We start from the raw sequence: 19,809 nt of genomic DNA, 5'->3' as shown, positions 1-19,809 counted from the left end.
TAAAATTCTAAATGCCACATATATTTCCAGTAATTACTAGAACATAGCAATACAGGGGCTTTTTTTTTCATCTTTTCATTTGTGTGAAGAAAAAAATGACAGAAAAGAGTCACTGTGGGCATTACTATAGAGGACTGAGCCCAGGACATCCAGCATACAGAGACAGTCCTCACTAGCAGTAAAACTGTGAGTAAAAGGAGTTCAGAATGATAAGAGTAATATAGCTTCAAATGTGTGTAAGTAATAATCACCTGCATCTCTGTATGTGTGCTCTGCCCCCACCCCCCCTTTCAATGCTGACACAGTTGTTACATTCAGTTGAGTAAATGAAGCTATTTTTCACTCAGGCTGTGCTGAGAAACCTCTGAAAAGCATTTTAATGTTGCTGGGTAAAAGCTCTATAGGAAGGTGGGTTTTACAGAAAAACTGTTTCTTTGATAGTTGTTCTTTAAACACAGCATAAAAGTGATAGGGGTTGGGAAAATGAAAGGGAATAGATATAAATGGTTTTGAAGCTACTGGAATTTTTAATACCCAAACCTTTACATTCAAAAGCTAATTTAATAAGATTGCTGTTGCCCTATGAAAATAATCAGGATGACTTGAGCTATACTAACCTGTGTAAACAATGCAAAACATCTTCTGCTTTATCCAGGGGGAATTAGAGAACTTTGTTTACTTTGTTTGCACAGCAATTAGTTAATTACAAAACAATCTGATCATTTTCCTGCAACCAACAATAGTATCAATTAGCTTCAGTGAAGTGTACATATGCATGTTAATAACATGAGAGCATTGTTTTTTATGTTTTCTATGTTTTATTTTTTCTTGTGTTTAATGTTTTAGAGCAGTGTTTCTCAACATTTTATTAGTATGTACCCCTTTTAAAACCCTGTACTCGCCAAGTACCCCCTAGCATAGTAAACATTACGGCAAGTACCCTTAGACAAATGTATGCATGTATCATATTACATGATAATTGGTTCTAAACAATTTCCAAGCATTTACTATTGCTTTTATTTAGCTAAAATACTAATTTGGTGTTGTTTGAATGGGATTTATCATTTTCTAAAACTCTAAATTTGTTATTCTTGGTGAAGTATAGCAAGTCTGAGTACCCCCTGGAACCGTCAGAAGTACCCCCTGGGGTACACGTACCGCACGTTGAGAACCTAGGTTTTAGAGCAAAAATGTAATTTTGATTTTCATACCACTTTAAAAAGGCAATACTAATGATCAGAGTGTATAAATTAGTTAATTAGGTTCTCTATGTATCCGTATCACAACGGATGTGTTTGTTACCATGAAATAACATTTTTTATACTATAGATGTGTTTTAACATCCAAACCATGTTGGAACTGTATATTATTTGTATTAGAATATCATCAACATTTTTTTCTGCTAACACTTTGTGCAGTAGCCCCGTGTCTTCCTATTTTTCACAAATAAATTGTACATTATCTTTTTTATACAATATCTTTCAGTATATACAGTGCCAATCACATAGTCACATACTATTGAAATTACATTAAGGCCAGTTTAACACATCTGAAAAAAGGTGGAAATCTATTGCATTGAGTTTGGTGTCCTTAGGTTATGTCAACAGTGACATTGATGCATTTTTCATGGCATTAGACAGATAGGATGTCTTCAACACTTCTGGAGAAGTAGTCTGTACAAAATCTCCCTTTTCTGTAGCCTCTGGGAGTCATGTGAGCTGCTTCCTGTTTTTAGCAGGAGGACATTGTGTTTGTCTTTGGCAGTGATATCAGAACTTGAAATCTCCTTAAATGCAGTAGACTTCAAGTCTGCCGTGAATGTTATGTCTGATAATATTATTTATGCTGATGCATATTCATCCATTGTGTACCCCCTTAGAAGGTAATGTTGATAAATTCTGTATATTAAATTATATTAGTTACCGCTGCAGAGTTAAAAAAAAAAATTCTCTCAATAGCATTATTAAATGGAAAACAAGAAGGCAGATATCTTTATTTTATTCTACACCAGGTGACCATGTGATAGTCATCAGGTCCATGCCTTCCACCCGGCATTCCAATCCATTCCCCCTCCCATAACTCGCTGCAACGTACTGGATCATTGATTATTATTATTGTTTATTTATAAAGTGCCAACATATTACGCAGCGCTGGACAATAAATACATACAATGATGACCTATATAATATGGTTATACGATATAGGACAAAGCTATACAAGGCAAACTGTATAAAATTCATGATCATGCAATTTTAGACTGTTTAGGTAGGCCCAGTAATACAACTACGAGGATGTCATAGGAAAGGAGCACATGATCATGTAGAATACATTAGTGCATACAGTTTCAGGTTTGTGTTACAGTGAAAGCAGTGCAATTTTTGTTTCTCTTTTACATCTGTTTTATTATTATTTTTTGTTTTAGATATGTATGCTGTAATGATTAGTGTTTGATCAGTACTTTCTTGTTCTTTCTTCATAGCCAAAAGCTGCTTGTCACCCATCTATTTTTAGGTTTACTGACAATATATTCAGGTAAGTCTATTGCCATTAAATATTTTTTTAATCTTTTTCTTTTTATATAAATCTTTAGTTTAGGGACTAAATCAAGGGTAGTTTTTGTTGTTTATCTAAAATTAGACATTACCACTTAACAGTACCAAAAGTCTCTGGCCCCTTAAGGACCAGAGACTTCTGGGTAAAAGAGAGGGGCTCACAGTCATCACACCGCACAGACCCATCTCTCTGACCATTCATGCCGCACTAGACCGCTGAAGCCCACTCGCAGAGCTCAGTTAGCAGGTCAGGAGCTGATTTCATTGCCTCCTGACCCAGTGATCACTGTGAGCCAATTGGCTCACATTCTTTACAAGGTCAGGAGTCAATGAAGTCATACCGACAGCAGCTGGGCTAGTGGGCTGCAGCGGCGGGAGCATGAGGCGCAGTACTTGAAATCTTTTCCCTGGCATGGATATCACGTCTTAAACAGGGTGTAGATTTCAAGACACAGAACATTTATATTGAGCTTTTCTCTTATAGAGTGTGCCCTGGTGGCTGCAGCTCTGGCGCTTTGAGTCCACTCAAAGCGCCAGAGCTGCAGCCACCAGGGCACACTCTAAAGGCAGTAGCAGTGTTAGGGAGTCCTGCCCAAGGTCTCCTGATTAAGTGCTGGCTTACTGAGCAGGAAGAGCCAATATTCAAACCCAGATCGCCTGTGTCGGAGGCAGAACCCTTAACCAGTACACTATCCAGCCACTGATTTGGAAACAGTTAATATAAAGAACTGAATATTTAATGGGGTGTCTTTTATTTATTTTTTTGTTTGTTTCTTCACATCACTGTATATTATATATTTTGCTATTTAGATACACATTCCATTTTGAAGAAATGTATTATTTATGTTGAGATACATGTTAAAAAAAATTTTAACGGCCACCTTTCAAAATAGAATAAGTTAGAATCACCAAGCAGATAATGTTTAAGAATTGTTCTTTAAACAGGAAGCATTCCATCTCAGACGTAGGTAAAGCACAAGTAAACAAAACTCACTGTCAGTTTGGTTTATGCCGTTTGTATTATCAATGTGCTAATCTTTGCATTTTAGGCCATGTGTAGTGGATACTTTTGAGATATATGTATAAATGGCTTGTCTGATACATTATTTTCTGAAGGCAGATGATTTCATTTCCAGAAATGCCTTCAGGTGCATTGTAAACTCTTGCAGTAATGTGCCCCTGTACAGTAACATTACGTGTATCACTGCATTTATTTTCACTTGACAACTTCACTGGCATATTTAGTACACTATTCCATTAAAGAGAATCTGTACTCTAAAATCCTTACAATAAAAAGCATACCATTCTATTCATTATGTTCTCCTGGGCCCCTCTGTGCTGTTTCTGCCACTCCCTGCTGCAATCCTGGCTTGTAATTGCCATTTTTATGCAGTGTTTACAAACAAAAGACATAGCAAGTGATAGGCTGAGAGGAGCACAGTGTGTGAGTCATACAGAGTGTGCAGGGGGCCTGGAGAGGGTGTGTATAGCTTCTATCCAATCACAAGCAGCACAGCACATTCCAGCCTGACTGCCTCAGCCCCACAGAGGAGAGAAGATTAGATCATATAACAGAGATAATACAGCCACTGTGCAATTAGGAAAGGCTGCAGTTAGACAGACCCCATTAGAACAAGTATAGGAACTTATAGGATAGAAGGAATAAGGATGAAAATGTTGTTAGTCTCTTTAATTTAGCTTATGCTTTTCTGATGCGTCGCATTTGTGTGTGCTTAACCACTTAAGGACCACAGTCTTTTCGCCCCTTAAAGAGAATCTGTATTGTTAAAATCGCACAAAAGTTAACATACCAGTGCGTTAGGGGACATCTCCTATTACCCTCTGTCACAATTTTGCCGCTCCCCGCCGCATTAAAAGTGGTTAAAAACAGTTTTAAAAAGTTTGTTTGTAAACAAACAAAATGGCCACCAAAACGGGAAGTAGGTTGATGTACACATAGAAAATACATCCATACACAAGCAGGCTGTATACAGCCTTCCTTTTTAATCTCAAGAGATCATTTGTGTGTTTCTTTCCCCCTGCAGCTATCTTCCACTGAAGTGTCAGGCTGTTTCTTCCTGCAGAGTGCAGACAGCTCTGCCTGTATGTAATTCTTCAGTATGTGAAAGCCCAGCCAGCTCAGAGGAGGATTTATCCAGCTTGTAAAAGATAATAGAGCAGAGAGAAGCTGCACTAATCTAAATAACACACAGGCAGTGTGCAGAGAGGGGCCTGGAGGGGGGAGATGCATCACAGAACCACAACACTGAAGAACTTGGCAGCCTTCCAGACACAGGCTGACAAGTCTGACAAGAGAGAGATAAGTTGATTTATTACAGAGATGGTGATAGTAGAACGTGCTGCAGTAAGCCAGAGCACATTAGAATAGATTTTGGAACTTGTAGGATGGAAGAAAACCGGATGAAATTTTTGGTACGGAGTCTCTTTAAGGACCAGAGCCTTTTTTCCATTCAGACCACTGCAGCTTTCACGGTTTATTGCTCGGTCATACAACCTACCACCTAAATGAATGACTTTTCTTGTCACTAATACAGCTTTCTTTTGGTGCTATTTGATTGCTGCTGCGAGTTTTAGTTTTTATTATATTCATCAAAAAAGACATGAAGTTTGTCAAAAAAAGTTTTTTTTTTTTTTACTTTCTGTGCTGACATTTTTCAAATAAAGAAAAATTTCTGTATACATTTTTGTCCAAATTTATTGTGCTACATGTCTTTGATTAAAAATAAAAACATTCAGTGTATATTTATTGGTTTGGGTAAAAGTTATAGCGTTTACAAACTATGGTGCCAAAAGTGAATTTTCCCATTTTGAAGCATCTCTGACTTTTCTGAGCACCTGTCATGTTTCATGAGGTGCTAAAATTCCAGGAGGGTATAAATACCCCCCAAATGACCCCATTTTGGAAAGAAGACATCCCAAATTATTCACTGAGAGGCATGGTGAGTTCATAGAAGATTTTAGTTTTTGTCACAAGTTAGCTAGCGGAAAATAACACTTTGTGACAAAAAATAAAAAAAGGTTTCCATTTCTGCTAACTTGCGACAAAAAAAAAAATGAAATCTGCCACGGACTCACTATGCTCCTCTCTGAATACCTTGAAGTGTCTACTTTCCAAAATGGGGTCATTTGTGGGGTGTGTTTACTGTCCTGGCATTTTGGGGGGTGCCTAATTGTAAGCACCCCTGTAAAGCCTAAAGGTGCTCATTGGACTTTGGGCCCCTTAGCGCAGTTAGGCTGCAAAAAAATGCCACACATGTGGTATTGCCGTACTCAGGAGAAGTAGTATAATGTGTTTTGGGGTGTATTTTTACACATACCCATGCTTAGTGGGAGAAATATCTCTGTAAATTAGATTTTTTTGAATTTTTTTTACACACAATAGTCCATTTACAGAGATTTCTCCCACTCAGCATGGGTATGTGTAAAAATACACCCCAAAACACATTATACTACTTCTCCTGAGTACGGCGATACCACATGTGTGGCACTTTTTTGCACCCTAACTGCGCTAAGGGGCCCAAAGTCCAATGAGTACCTTTAGGATTTCAAGGGTCATTTTGCGGCATTTGGTTTCCAGACTACTCCTCACGGTTTAGGGCCCCTAACATGCCAGGGCAGTATAGGTACCCCACAAGTGACCCCATTTTAGAAAGAAGACACCCCAAGGAATTCTGTTAGGTGTATGATGAGTTGATAGAAGATTTTATTTTTTGTCACAAGTTAGCGGAAATTGATTTTTATTGTTTTTTTTCACAAAGTGTCATTTTCCGCTAACTTGTGACAAAAAATAAAATCTTCTATGAACTCACCATACTCCTAACAGAATGCCTTTGGGTGTCTTCTTTCTAAAATGGGGTCATTTGTGGGGTTCCTATACTGCCCTGGCATTTTAGGGGGCCCTAAACCGTGAGGAGTAGTCTTGAAACCAAATGTTGCAAAATGACCTGTGAAATCCTAAAGGTACTCATTGGACTTTGGGCCCCTTAGCACAGTTAGGCTGCAAAAAAGTGCCACACATGTGGTACTGCCGTGCTCAGAAGAAGTAGTATAATGTGTTTTGTGGTGTATTTTTACATATACCCATGCTGGGTGGGAGAAATATCTCTGTAAATTACACATTTTTTTTTTTTTTACACACAATTGTCCATTTTTAGAGAGATTTCTCCCACCCAGCATGGGTATGTGTAAAAATACACCCCAAAACACATTATACTACTTCTCCTGAGTACGGCCATACCACGTGTGACACTTTTTTGCAGCCAAGGGGCCCAACGTCCTATTCACAGATCATTTTGAGGCATTTGTTTTCTAGACTACTCCTCACGGTTTATGGCCCCTAAAATGCCAGGGCAAGTGACCCCATTTTAGAAAGAAGACACCCCAAGGTATTCCGTTAGGTGTATGGTGAGTTCATAGAAGATTTTATTTTTTGTCACAAGTTAGTGAAAAATGACACTTTGTGAAAAAAAAAATCAATTTCCGCTAACTTTTGACAAAAAATAAAATCTTCTATGAACTCGTCATACACCTAACAGAATACCTTGGGGTGTCTTCTTTCTAAAATGGGGTCACTTGTGGGGTTCCTATACTGCTCTGGCATTTTACGGGCCCTAAACATTGAGTAGTCTGGAAACCAAATGTCTCAAAATGACTGTGCAGGGGTATAAGCATCTGCAAATTTGGATGACAGGTGGTCTATGAGGGGGCGAATTTTGTGGAACCGGTCATAAGCAGGGTGGCCTCTTAGATGACAGGTTGTATTGGGCCTGATCTGATGGATAGGAGTGCTAGGGGGGTGACAGGAGGTGATTGATGGGTGTCTCGGGGTGGTTAGAGGGGAAAATAGATGCAATCAATGCACTGGGGAGGTGATCGAAAGGGTGTCTGAGGGTGATCTGAGGGTTTGGCCGAGTGATCAGGAGCCCACACGGGGCAAATTAGGGCCTGATCTGATGGGTAGGTGTGCTAGGGGGTGATAGGTGGTGACAGGAGGTGATTGATGGGTGTCTCAAGGTGTGATTAGAGGGGGGAATAGATGCAAGCAATGCACTGGCGAGGTGATCAGGGCTGGGGTCTGAGGGTGTGGGCGGGTGATTGGGTGCCCTAGGGGCAGATAGGGGTCTGATCTGATGGGTAGCAGTGACGGGTGATTGATGGGTGATCAGTGGGTGATTAGATGACAGAACAGATGTAAACAATGCACTTTGGAGGTGATCTGAGGGTAGGTCTGTGGGCGATCTGATGGTGTGGGAGGGTGATCAGATGCCCGTAAGAGGCAGGTTAGGTTCTGATCTGATGGGAGGCAGTGACAGGTGATCAGTGGGTGATTACAGGGGAGAATAGATGTATACAGTACACAGGGGGGGGGGGAAGTCTGGGGGGGTCTGAGGTCTTTCTGAGGGTGTGGGTGGGTGATTGGGTGCCCTAGGGGCAGATAGGGGTCTGATCTGATTGGTAGCAGTGACAGGGGGTGATTGATGGGTGATCAGTGGGTGATTAGATGGCAGAACAGATGTAAACAATGCACTTTAGAGGTGATCTGAGGGTAGGTCTGCGGGCGATCTGATGGTGTGGGAGGGTGATCAGATGCCCGTAAGAGGCAGGTAAGGGTCTGATCTGATAAGTGGCAGTGACAGGTGGTGATTGACGGGTGAATGACATGTGATTGACAGGTGATTACAGGGGAGGATAGAGGTATACAGTACACAGGGGGGGCTGGGGAGGATCTGAGAGTGTGGGGGGGTGATCAGGATCCCCCAGGGGGCAGTTTAGTGACTAATGAAAAAATAGCACTGACAGATAGTGACAGGGAGTGATTGATGGGTGATTAGGGGGGTGATTGGGTGCAAACAGGGGTCTGAGGGGTGCTGTGGGCGATCAGAGGGAAGGGGCAGGGATCAGTGTGCTTGGGTGCTTACCTTCGTGGCCGCCGCCGCAGATGGGCGTATTGCGGTCGTTTGGGCCCGGCCCTTGCCGCCGCCCATCGGCTTAAGGCGATCGGCAAGTGGTTAAATGCGCACATCCTTGGCTGCATAATCAACAGACCCTTGAGTTGTCAGAAAATACAGCTGTTAGATTTTAACATGTATGCAAAAAATTCATTCATTGTGAATGAGTCCATTGAGTAACATGACTATCAGTTGTAATGAGCAACCAGCATAGTGTGAATAAAGCCTTGTACGCACGCTAGATGAAACTCTACTGAGGCAGCTGACAACAACCGCCTCTGCCAGGAATCTAGTGTATGTACATCACCTCCCAATTCCCCCTGATGCCTCGTTCTGTACGACCCTCCAATGGCCTCCAAGGTATCAAGTCTTGTCAGGCGACATTCCTTGTATATGTGTGCAAGGTTAAAAGTGATCTAAGCGCTATTTTTTAAAAATTGTCAGAAGAACCTCCTCCAAAGAAGAATCGTAAACTGTGCTCTTTGCAGGATAGAGAAGGATTTTACTTACCTAGGTGGGCTGCTCAGTAGCCCCCCTCATCTATTTGGACATCTCCATTTTCTTTCCCTATGCCACAGAGTCGCAGGTTCCTGCAGTTTTGTCCCATGACTCTGGCAGCGGCGATGCATCCTGGGAGATGTAGTTCCCACTGATATGATTACAGATGCAACCATCTTTCCTCCATTTCTGTATCTCCCCCGCCCCGCCACGTTCTCCTTTCTCTCTTTCTTGCTTTTTCATCTCATCTTTCTTACCTACTCCTTTTTTCATTGTCAACTGTAATGTTTGTACTTTCAGATCAATAAATATTACTGTTACCCGAAGGATTTTCTGAATACTTTAGAGTACTGAATGAAAATGTGTATCATGCAGTTATTTTTCAATCCAAATCTTTAAACTTTTTTGTTGTCTTTGATATTTAGGAATGCTCTCTTAGAAACTGAGGGGAATATTAAAGTGCGGTCTATCATATGGCTATTCACATGCTCTTTTACCCAGGAATATGAGAAGAATAATTTACAGGTAATGTTCAGAATGTGCATATATCTTTTATATGTACTGTTTTTATATTTTTAAAATGAACACGAGAACAAATAACAGAAGTAATAATATTTTAGAAGAAATATAATAATAATTATTAATATTAAAGAACATAACAATAAATATAATTGGTTTTTTAGTTACACATTTTTAAAATACACTATGCCTGACAAAACCCTTTATAAGTATCTAGTGTGTGTTTGTACTCTGTTCATTGGTGTATGTTTCCTTGTGTGCTGGATGACCTTGTCCAGACCCTGGTGCTAGCTCCCAAAAGACTAACATTACGTGGACCATTCCTAAGTACATCTAAAATAGTGGGAGACCTCTACGTCAGGATTAAGAGGTCAGCACTAGACAAGTTCTGTGTTTTGTTGGAGGCAGCCATTTGTATTTCATTTTAATCTATACTAGTTGCCTGGTTGTCCTGCTGATCTTTCATGCATCTGTAGTGTCTAAATCACACACCTGAAACAAGCATGCAGCAAATCCAGTCAAACTTCAGTCAAACACCTGATCTGCATGTTTGTTAGAGCATGTGGCTAAAAGTATTACAGGCAGCAGGGCAGGATCAGCAGGGCAGCCAAGCACTCTGCATTGTTTAAAAGGAAATAAATATGGCAGCCTCCATATCCCTCTCAGTCCAGTTGTCCTTGCAATACTGTCCCTGCCCTCCCGTTTGCTTTTTTGAGGTACTGCTTTAACTCCAGGGGTTACTTTATGGTTTCCATTGTCTACTTTGTGGTTGTCACTGGCCTTCTCCATGAGGGGTGTGCTGCAATCTGGAATTGCATATGTAATATACTTTACATACTTGGTTATTAAATAGTACATGCTTGGCACATGCTTGGGCTGATACCCCATTTTACATGAGAAATCTATTCCTTTTCACAAATGGATCATCGGGGTGCTCTGTATGGCTGATTTTGTGGTGAAACCCCTCACACAGGAAACTGTGAGGACCACGGTCCTGGCAGTTTCCTGTCTGTGAACCCTCATTGTGGGAAATAGCTGTTTACAGCTGTTTCCAACTGCCTAAAAAGCAAGCAGCAGGTACTTTCAGTGACATCACCTGCCAGCAGTAAACATGTCACCATGTGATAAATGTCAGAATGTAAATCAAGGAGAGGAAAGATTTTACAAAGGGCAAACACTGACTAAATCATTTATACATAATTATTGTAAAAATGAAGCACTTTTTTTATTACATCATTTTCACTGGAATTTCGCTTTAAGCAGGATTTCAATATTTGACAGCATGTTAACATATTTATGAACTATTGACAGCATATTCTGGTCTAAGCTTTCATCATAAGTTTCAAGGTTACTTTAGAGAGAGGGCTGTTCTATTCATGGTTTTATGTTAAGCACACATTCAAACAAGAAAAATACTATCTGTTTTAAGTGGTATGTGTGGGGAGTGGTCTATACTTGTTTTAATTAGACTGACACTGTTGTCAAATGTATCTTTTAAACTTTAGTTAACTTGAGACACCCTTATATAAACTTTTTTGAGGATATCACATATTTTGTTATTTCTTTATTTGGAAAAAGCTTTATTGTATAAAAGGACAAATACAACAAGCTGGAAATAGCAAAACATATACAGAACGAAAATAACAACAAACGCGGATATACATCCTACACATATAAACATTGAAGAGCAAAGTCCTAATGTCCGGACCGTTCAACCCAGGAAATGGAGCACAAAAGTACTTCCAGCTGAGATCCTAGGGATCAGTCCAATCTACAAGGCTACATAAAAACTAGCTCTTCTTAACTGGAAAAAAAATATTTTGTTATTTCCAATAGATTACTCACAATAATAAATTAGCTGACATGTAACCTTTATTTTTGTATCCCTTTGCTAAATATATTATTTTTATGGGGACAATTTTAGTTTTAGGTGGACCTATAAATTATTATTGAAGGATAAGGAGTACCAGAGGCGCCAGATTAGTATAAAATGTTTAAAAACCGCTTAAAAGGAGGGGGGTTGGTAGTTACCGCCCTCAGGTAAAAAGTGACCAGCCAATGAGTCATGTATAAACGAAATTTATTTTAAAATCTCCAGGCAAGCAACGCGTTTCACGGGTACATCGCCCGCTTCATCAGGCAATTAATTTGGAGACATACTGAAGAAACAAAAAGAAAAACAAACAAAAGATCCATAAACATTCAAGAAAAATAAAATTATTTAAAGAATGATACAGCAATAGACGCCAGATTCTGATTAATTAGGACCAATTTGTGATCAAATTGTGATCGAATCAAATCAAACACCAGAAAAATGAGTGCAGCAATAGGCTGCCTTTCAGGAAGACAACAGACATATAAATACTGTGCAAGACGAGATATCATAAATGAGAGATCAATTGTAAATGTATATTTATATCAGAAATGCATATGACATTCAGTAGCCGTAAATCATCAGATTACATGAAGATTGAGTGTTCGTTCCAGGTGCATTCATCATAAAACTAGTGAAAATGCCCATAAAAAGTGATGCTCTACAGCGCATAGTGCATATAGTGCTGTTAAAAAAAAACTCCGTCTATGTAGATTAGTACTCACCACGACTGTGTCAGTGGAAGGAAAAGCGCCTACTGTGAGGGGACGCTGTCTCCACTCGGGGTTTTATGGATAGGAGCGCGGTTACGTGTCTGATCCGGAAAGGCAGCGCATAGCTGCTTCCGGTAGTGTCGATTGCGCTGCCTTTCCGGATCAGACACGTAACCGCGCTCCTATCCATAAAACCCCGAGTGGAGACAGCGTCCCCTCACAGTAGGCGCTTTTCCTTCCACTGACACAGTCGTGGTGAGTACTAATCTACATAGACGGAGTTTTTGTTAACAGCACTATATGCACTATGCGCTGTAGAGCATCACTTTTTATGGGCATTTTCACTAGTTTTATGATGAATGCACCTGGAACGAACACTCAATCTTCATGTAATCTGATGATTTACGGCTACTGAATGTCATATGCATTTCTGATATAAATATACATTTACAATTGATCTCTCATTTATGATATCTCGTCTTGCACAGTATTTATATGTCTGTTGTCTTCCTGAAAGGCAGCCTATTGCTGCACTCATTTTTCTGGTGTTTGATTTGATTCGATCACAATTTGATCACAAATTGGTCCTAATTAATCAGAATCTGGCGTCTATTGCTGTATCATTCTTTAAATAATTTTATTTTTCTTGAATGTTTATGGATCTTTTGTTTGTTTTTCTTTTTGTTTCTTCAGTATGTCTCCAAATTAATTGCCTGATGAAGCGGGCGATGTACCCGTGAAACGCGTTGCTTGCCTGGAGATTTTAAAATAAATTTCGTTTATACATGACTCATTGGCTGGTCACTTTTTACCTGAGGGCGGTAACTACCAACCCCCCTCCTTTTAAGCGGTTTTTAAACATTTTATACTAATCTGGCGCCTCTGGTACTCCTTATCCTTCATTGATCTGGTCCACCCTTGGTGGAGGGGTGTATCCCCGTTTTTCCTGTCTACAGAGAGCGACTTCTTAAACCTGAGTGGGGTCAGGTCATAATTCTCCCCACCTGCACCATCAGTGGTTGCCTTAGTGGTAACCCAGACTTGTGAGTATATCTCTTATTGTTACTCCAACTCTTTCCATTTGACAAAACATACTACACTATATTTGGCTCTCGGTTTTCTCCCCTGCATTTTTTAAGCTATAAATTATTATAGAAGTTGGGTAGTAAAAGACTTGTGCATAATGGGGTTGACTCCATAAATCCTGTTTTGGTGACTATAAGATTTAGTTATAATAGTACATTCAGAGATTTGCTTGGCTCTTCTGTGAGGCACTTCTGACATGTACAGGCTGTCCAGCTCCCATAAGATCCCCGTACATATTACGTGACTGTTGCAGTGCTTGTCATTGTGCAGACATCTACAGTATGTGCAGCTTTCATATAGAGCTGAACTGTAAAGATTTTACTAAGAAACCGTCATTAAAGGAACACTATCTATTGAAAAAAAATTTAACCTGGGATTGAGAGAGCTCCTGAAGTGCTGGTAAATAATGATAAATACAATTCACTTGCTTATCTCTTTTGTTTACTGTAAAAAAAAAAAAAAGAAATATTTTATCTTTACATGAATATTTAAAAAGTTGAGACCCTTAGATAAATATTTACGTTGTTTTTTTTTTGTAATGGTTTTTTTTTAATTAAACATTTTATTTGGGTATTTTTGGGAGGGAGGGATGTAAATAGTAATTTTTTTATGTAAATTTGTGTTTTTGTGTTTATTATGTAGATGTAGTTTTACTATTTGGCCACAAGATGGCAGCCATGAGTTTGTTTACAGTACGTCACTCTAAGTGTAACATGTACGCTTAGAGCAGTGGTCCTCAAACTAAGGCCCGCGGGCCGAATGTGGTCCCTTGAGGCTTTTTTACCGCCCTCCCTCCCCCACACACACACAAAATATATTACAGATGTGGTCAGCTACATCTTTAAATATTGGTGGTACGCATATAGAATGAAGCCAGAAAGCAGTAATTCGCTAGTTTCCAATCAAATGTCACATCAGGTAACACTGTTGTCCAATTGGACTGCAGGTTGTTACCTGGGTATGCTTCACTGTCTGGTGCACAAAGACTTCTACATTATTTTATGTATACTCCGGCCCCCCAGCAGTCTGAAGTATGTTGGCCTGGCCCTCGACCCAAAACGTTTGGGGACCCCTGGCTTAGAGGGACGTAGGGGGGACGTGACAGGCAGAAAGAGCGAGGCTTCCGAGAGAAGCCGTCTTTTTCTGACGGGGAAAGGGATCAGTGATCGGGCACCATGTCCCGATTCACTGATTCCCTGGTTAAAGAACCGCGGGCCGGGAGTGCATGTGCACGCACGCGGTCGGCCGCGGGAGCGCACATGCAGCCTTTTGGATGTATGCTATACGTCCAAAAGGCCAAAGTAGTTAAGATGCAATGATATAAATAAAGCTATATAAGTCAAAATAAAATTGAGACTCTTTTCTTTGCTACTAATGTCCTATGTATTATCCCTACTACACATACAATTCATCATATCATAAGGATATTTTCACTTCAGGTTTATTTTAACCACTTGCCGACCGCCCACAGACGATGGGCGGCGGCAAAGTGGTGTGCAGAACGACCGCCTAACGCTCGTCGTCGGCGGCTCGTTCTGCAGTAGCTGGCCGGCGGATCGCGCGCTGTATGCGCGCGCATTCGCCGGCGATAGGCTCCGCCCACCCGCTACGTTAACCCGCCGGACAATTAGTAGCGCCGGCAGGTTGTTAACCCTGCAATCGCCGCATCTAAAGCGTATAATACGATTTGTAATGTATCCAAAACGTATTATGCAGGCTGCCACCTGCCCTGGTGGTCCCAGTGATCGAGGGACCACCAGGGTAGGTTGCAGCCCCCCTAGTACGCACCCAAGCACACTGATCCTGCCCTCTGATCGCCCACAGCACCCCTCAGACCCCCCCTGCCCACCCCCCAGACCACTGTTTGCACCCAATCACCCATCAATCACTCCCTGTCACTATCAACGCTATTTTTTAGATTAGGTCCTAAACTGCCCCCTGGGGGCTCCTGATCACCCCCCCCACACACACCCTCAGATCCTCCCCAGACCCCCCCCCCCCCCCTGTGTACTGTATACATCTATTCTCCCCTGTAATCACCCACTGATCACCTGTCAATCACCCATCAATCACCCCCTGTCACCACCTGTCACTGCCACCCATCAGATCAGAGCCTAACCTGCCTCTTGCAGGCATCTGATCACCCACCCACAGCATCAGATCGCCCGCAGACCCACCCTCAGATCACCTCCAAAGTTGTTTACATCTGTTCTCCCCTCTAATCACCTACTGATCACCCATCACTCACCCATCAATTTCCCCCTGTCACCACCTGTCACTGCTACCCATCAGATCAGAGCCTAAACTGCCTCTTACGGGCATCTGATCACCCACCCACACCATCAGATCGCCCGCAGACCCACCCTCAGATCACCCCCAAAGTGCATTGTTTACATCTGTTCTTCCCTCTAATCACTCACTGATCACCCATCAATCACCCCCTGTCACCACCTGTCACTGCTACCCATCAGATCAGACCCCTATCTGCCCCTTGGGCACCCATTCACCTGCCCACACCCTCAGAACGCCTTCAGACCCTCCCAGACCTTCCCCCGTGTACTGTATACATCTATTCTCCCCTCTAATCACCCATTGATCACCCATCAATCACCCCCTGTCACCACCTGTCACTGCTACCCATCAGATCAGACCCCTATCTGCCCCTTGGGCACCCATCCACCTGCCCACACCCTCAGAATGCCTTCAGACCCTCCCAGACCTCCCCCCGTGTATTGTATACATCTATTCTCCCCTGTAATCACCCACTGATCACCTGTCAATCACCCATCAATCACCCCCTGTCACCACCTGTCACTGCCACCCATCAGATCAGACCCTAACCTGCCTCTTACGGGCATCTGATCACCCACCCACACCATCAGATCGCCCGCAGACCCACCCTCAGATCACCTCCAAAGTGCATTGTTTACATCTGTTCTCCCCTCTAATCATCCACTGATCACCCATCAATCACCCCCTGTCACCACCTGTCACTGCTACCCATCAGATCAGACCCCTATCTGCCCCTTGGGCACCCAATCACCCGCCACACCCTCAGAATGCCCTCAGACCCCAGCCCTGATCACCTCGCCAGTGCATTTCTTGCATCTATTCCCCCCTCTAATCACACCTTGAGACACGCATCAATCACCTCCTGTCACCCCCTAGCACACCTACCCATCAGATCAGACCCTAAACTGCCCCCTGTGGGTACCCAAACACCCGCCCACACCCTCAGATCACCCTCAGACCCCTCCTGAACACCTCTCCAGTGCATTATTTACATCTGTTCTCCCCTCTAATCACCCACTAATCACCCATCAATCACCCCCTGTCACCACCTGTCACTGCTACCCATCAGATCAGACCCTAATCTGCCCCTTGGGCACCCAATCACCCGCCCACACCCTCAGAACGCCCTCAGACCCCAGCCCTGATCACCTCGCCAGTGCATTTCTTGCATCTATTCCCCCCTCTAATCACACCTTGAGACACCCATCAATCACCTCCTGTCACCACCTATCACCCCCTAGCACACCTACTCATCAGATCAGGCCCTAATTTGCCCCGTGTGGGCTCCTGATCACTCGGCCAAACCCTGAGATCCCCCTCAGACCCCCTTCCGATCACCTCCCCAGTGCATTGATTGCATCTATTCTCCACTCCAATCACCCCCTGAGACACCCATCAATCACTTCCTGTCACCCCCCTAGCACTCCTATCCATCAGATCAGACCCTAATCTGCCCCCTGCGGGCTTCTGATCACCCGGCCAAACCCTCACGCGCCCCACCGCAGTGACAGAATTTTTTTTCTGATCACTTCTGGTCTCTACGACTTAATTGTGGCTGAGACAAACCGTTATGCCACACAATACGCAACCGCCAATCCAAGACGCTACCATGCCCAGCCTTTTCGGTGGAAACCACTCCAGGTTTCCGAACGTAACATTTTTTGGGGCCTTCTCCTTAACATGGGTCTAGTCAAAAATAATGTTTTGCGGTCTTATTGGTCTACGCACCCAATACATCACATGCCCATGTTTTCTGCTGCCATGTCCAGGTCACGATTTGATAACATCCTGCGCTTCCTGCACTTCAGTGCCAATACAACCTGTCATCTAAGAGGCCATCCTGCTTATGACCAGTTCCACAAAATTCGGCCCCTCATAGACCACCTGTCATCAAAATTTTCAGATGCATACAGTATACCCCTGAACAGTCATTTTGAGGCATTTAGTTTCCAGACTACTCCTCACGGTTTTGGGCCCCTAAAATGCCAGGGCAGTATAGGAACCCCACCAAGTGACCCCGTTTTAGAAAGAAGACACCCCAAGGTATTCAGTTAGGAGTATGGTGAGTTCATAGATTTTATTTTTTGTCACAAGTTAGCGGAAAATGACACTTTGTGAAAAAAAAAAAAAAAAAACACAATAAAAATCAATTTCCGCTAACTTGTGACCAAAAAAAAAAAAAGTTCTATGAACTCCCCATACTCCTAACAGAATACCTTGGGGTGTCTTCTTTCTAAAATTGGGTCACTTGTGGGGTTCCTATACTGCCCAGGCATTTTAGGGGCCCTAAACCATGAGGAGTAGTCTTGAAACCAAATGTCTCAAAATGACCCGTGAAATCCTAAAGGTACTCATTGGACTTTGGACCCTTCAGCGCAGTTAGGGTGCAAAAAAGTGCCACACAAGTGTTATCGCCGTACTCAGGAGAAGTAGTATAATGTGGTTTGGGGTGTATTTTTACACATACCCATGCTGGGTGGGAGAAATCTCTCTGTAAATGGACTATTGTGTGTAAAAAAAAAATCAAAAAATTGGCATTTACAGAGATCTTTCTCCCACTTAGCATGGGTATGTGTAAAAATACACCCCAAAACACATTATACTACTTCTCCTGAGTACGGCAATACCACATGTGCGGCACATTTTTGCAGCCTAACTGCTCTAAGGGGCCCAAAGTCCAATGAGCACCTTTAGGCTTTACAGGGGTGCTTACAATTTAGCACCCCCCCAAAATGCAAGGACAGTAAACACACCGCACAAATGACCCCATTTTGGAAACTAGACACTTCAAGGTATTCAGAGAGGGGCATGGTGAGTCCGTGGCAGATTTCATTTTTTTTTTTGGTCACAAGTTAGCAGAAAGGGAAACTTTTTTTTTTTCTTTTTGTCACAAAGTGTCATTTTCCGCTAACTTGTGCCAAAAAATAATATCTTTTATGAACTCACCATGCCTCTCAGTGAATTCTTTGGAATGTCTTCTTTCTAAAATGGGGTAATTTAGGGGGTATTTATACTATCCTGGAATTCTAGCACCTCATGACACATGACAGGTGGTCAGAAAAATCAGAGATGCTTCAAAATAGGAAAATTCACTTTTTGCACCATAGTTTGTAAATGCTATAACTTTTACCCAAAACCAATAAATATACTTATTGGATTTTTTTTTTATCAAAGACATGTAGCACAATAAATTTGGACAAAAAATGTACATAGAAATTTTACTTTATTTGAAAAACGTCAGCACAGAAAGTTAAAAAAAAAATCATTTTTTGACAAAATTCATGTCTTTTTTGATGAATATAATAAAAACTAAAAATCACAGCCGCAATCAAATAGCACCAAAAGAAAGCTGTATTAGGGACAAGAAAAGGAGATACATTTTTTTTTTAGATGGTAGGTTGTATGACCGAGCAATAAACCGTTAAAGCTGCAGTGGTCTGAATGGAAAAAGAGGCTCTGGTCCTTAAGGAATGAAAAGACTGCGGTCCTTAAGTGGTTACGTTTATTTGCAGTAATGTCTTAGGCCCAGTCTACACTCGTCAGTTTTTCTGTTCATTTTCTGCACAGGAAAGCTGAGAACTAATGTTCGTCAATGTGCTAGTTCATACTTCTATGCGTTTTTCACATGCAGGAAAACAATTGACAGCAATGCAGCACTGTCAGACAACTCATGCAGAAAACTGATAGACAATTGTGGATCCAGCCAAAGGAGTACTATAGGGGGGAAAAGGAGTTGAACTTACCTAGGGCTTCTAATGGTTCCCCGCAGACGTCCTGTGCCCGCGCAGCCAGTCACTGATGCTCCAGTCCTCACCAACGGTTCACTTCCGGAATTTGCAACGTTAAAGTTGGAAAACCACTGCTCCCGCTGATGTCGCCGAGAGTGTACTGCGCAGGCCAACTACGGAACGCAGTACGCTCCCGGTGACGTCAGCAGGAGCCAGGATGCAGCTGGGCAGGCGCAGTGGTTTTCCACAGGACGTCTGCGGGGGACCATTAGAAGCCCCAGGTAAGTTCAAATCTTTTTCCCCCTACTCCCCTACAGTAGTCCTTTAAGCCAGTTCATAGGTCAGCATACCAGCCTTATATACTATCAAGGCAATAGTTTCATCCTGTGCCCAACTGCTTGCTAATGTCTGTTTTTTGTACGCTGTGTAGCAAGAGTAGTAAGCCTTGCTGGCAGTTTCATGTAATCAAGCTATTTCTCTACTCGATTTTGGTGTACTGTACATTTGAATGAACTCTGCTGCAGGTGATAGCACTTTGCTAATACTTGGAAAGATGAAAAGTAATCACTGTGGACATGC

The 19,809-nt window shown here is 42.2% G+C and overlaps 1 protein-coding gene across 5 annotated transcripts in view; it reads left to right on the top strand.

The window, feature by feature from the left end:
• Nucleotides 1-19,809, top strand: part of FANCC (FA complementation group C) — a 335,897-nt gene that overhangs the window by 281,761 nt on the left and 34,327 nt on the right. For all 5 annotated transcript variants that reach the window (XM_068237424.1, XM_068237405.1, XM_068237432.1 and 2 more), the window contains 2 exons: nt 2,480-2,532; nt 9,445-9,544. In XM_068237424.1, the coding sequence (XP_068093525.1) occupies nt 2,480-2,532; nt 9,445-9,544 (153 nt within the window). The remainder of the gene's footprint in view (nt 1-2,479; nt 2,533-9,444; nt 9,545-19,809) is intronic.

This window comes from Hyperolius riggenbachi, chromosome 1 (genome assembly GCF_040937935.1).
Source record: "Hyperolius riggenbachi isolate aHypRig1 chromosome 1, aHypRig1.pri, whole genome shotgun sequence".
Taxonomy (NCBI): Eukaryota; Metazoa; Chordata; class Amphibia; order Anura; family Hyperoliidae; genus Hyperolius; species Hyperolius riggenbachi.
Note: the sequence above shows the minus strand (reverse complement) of the source record. Positions and strands in the feature narration are given on the sequence as shown.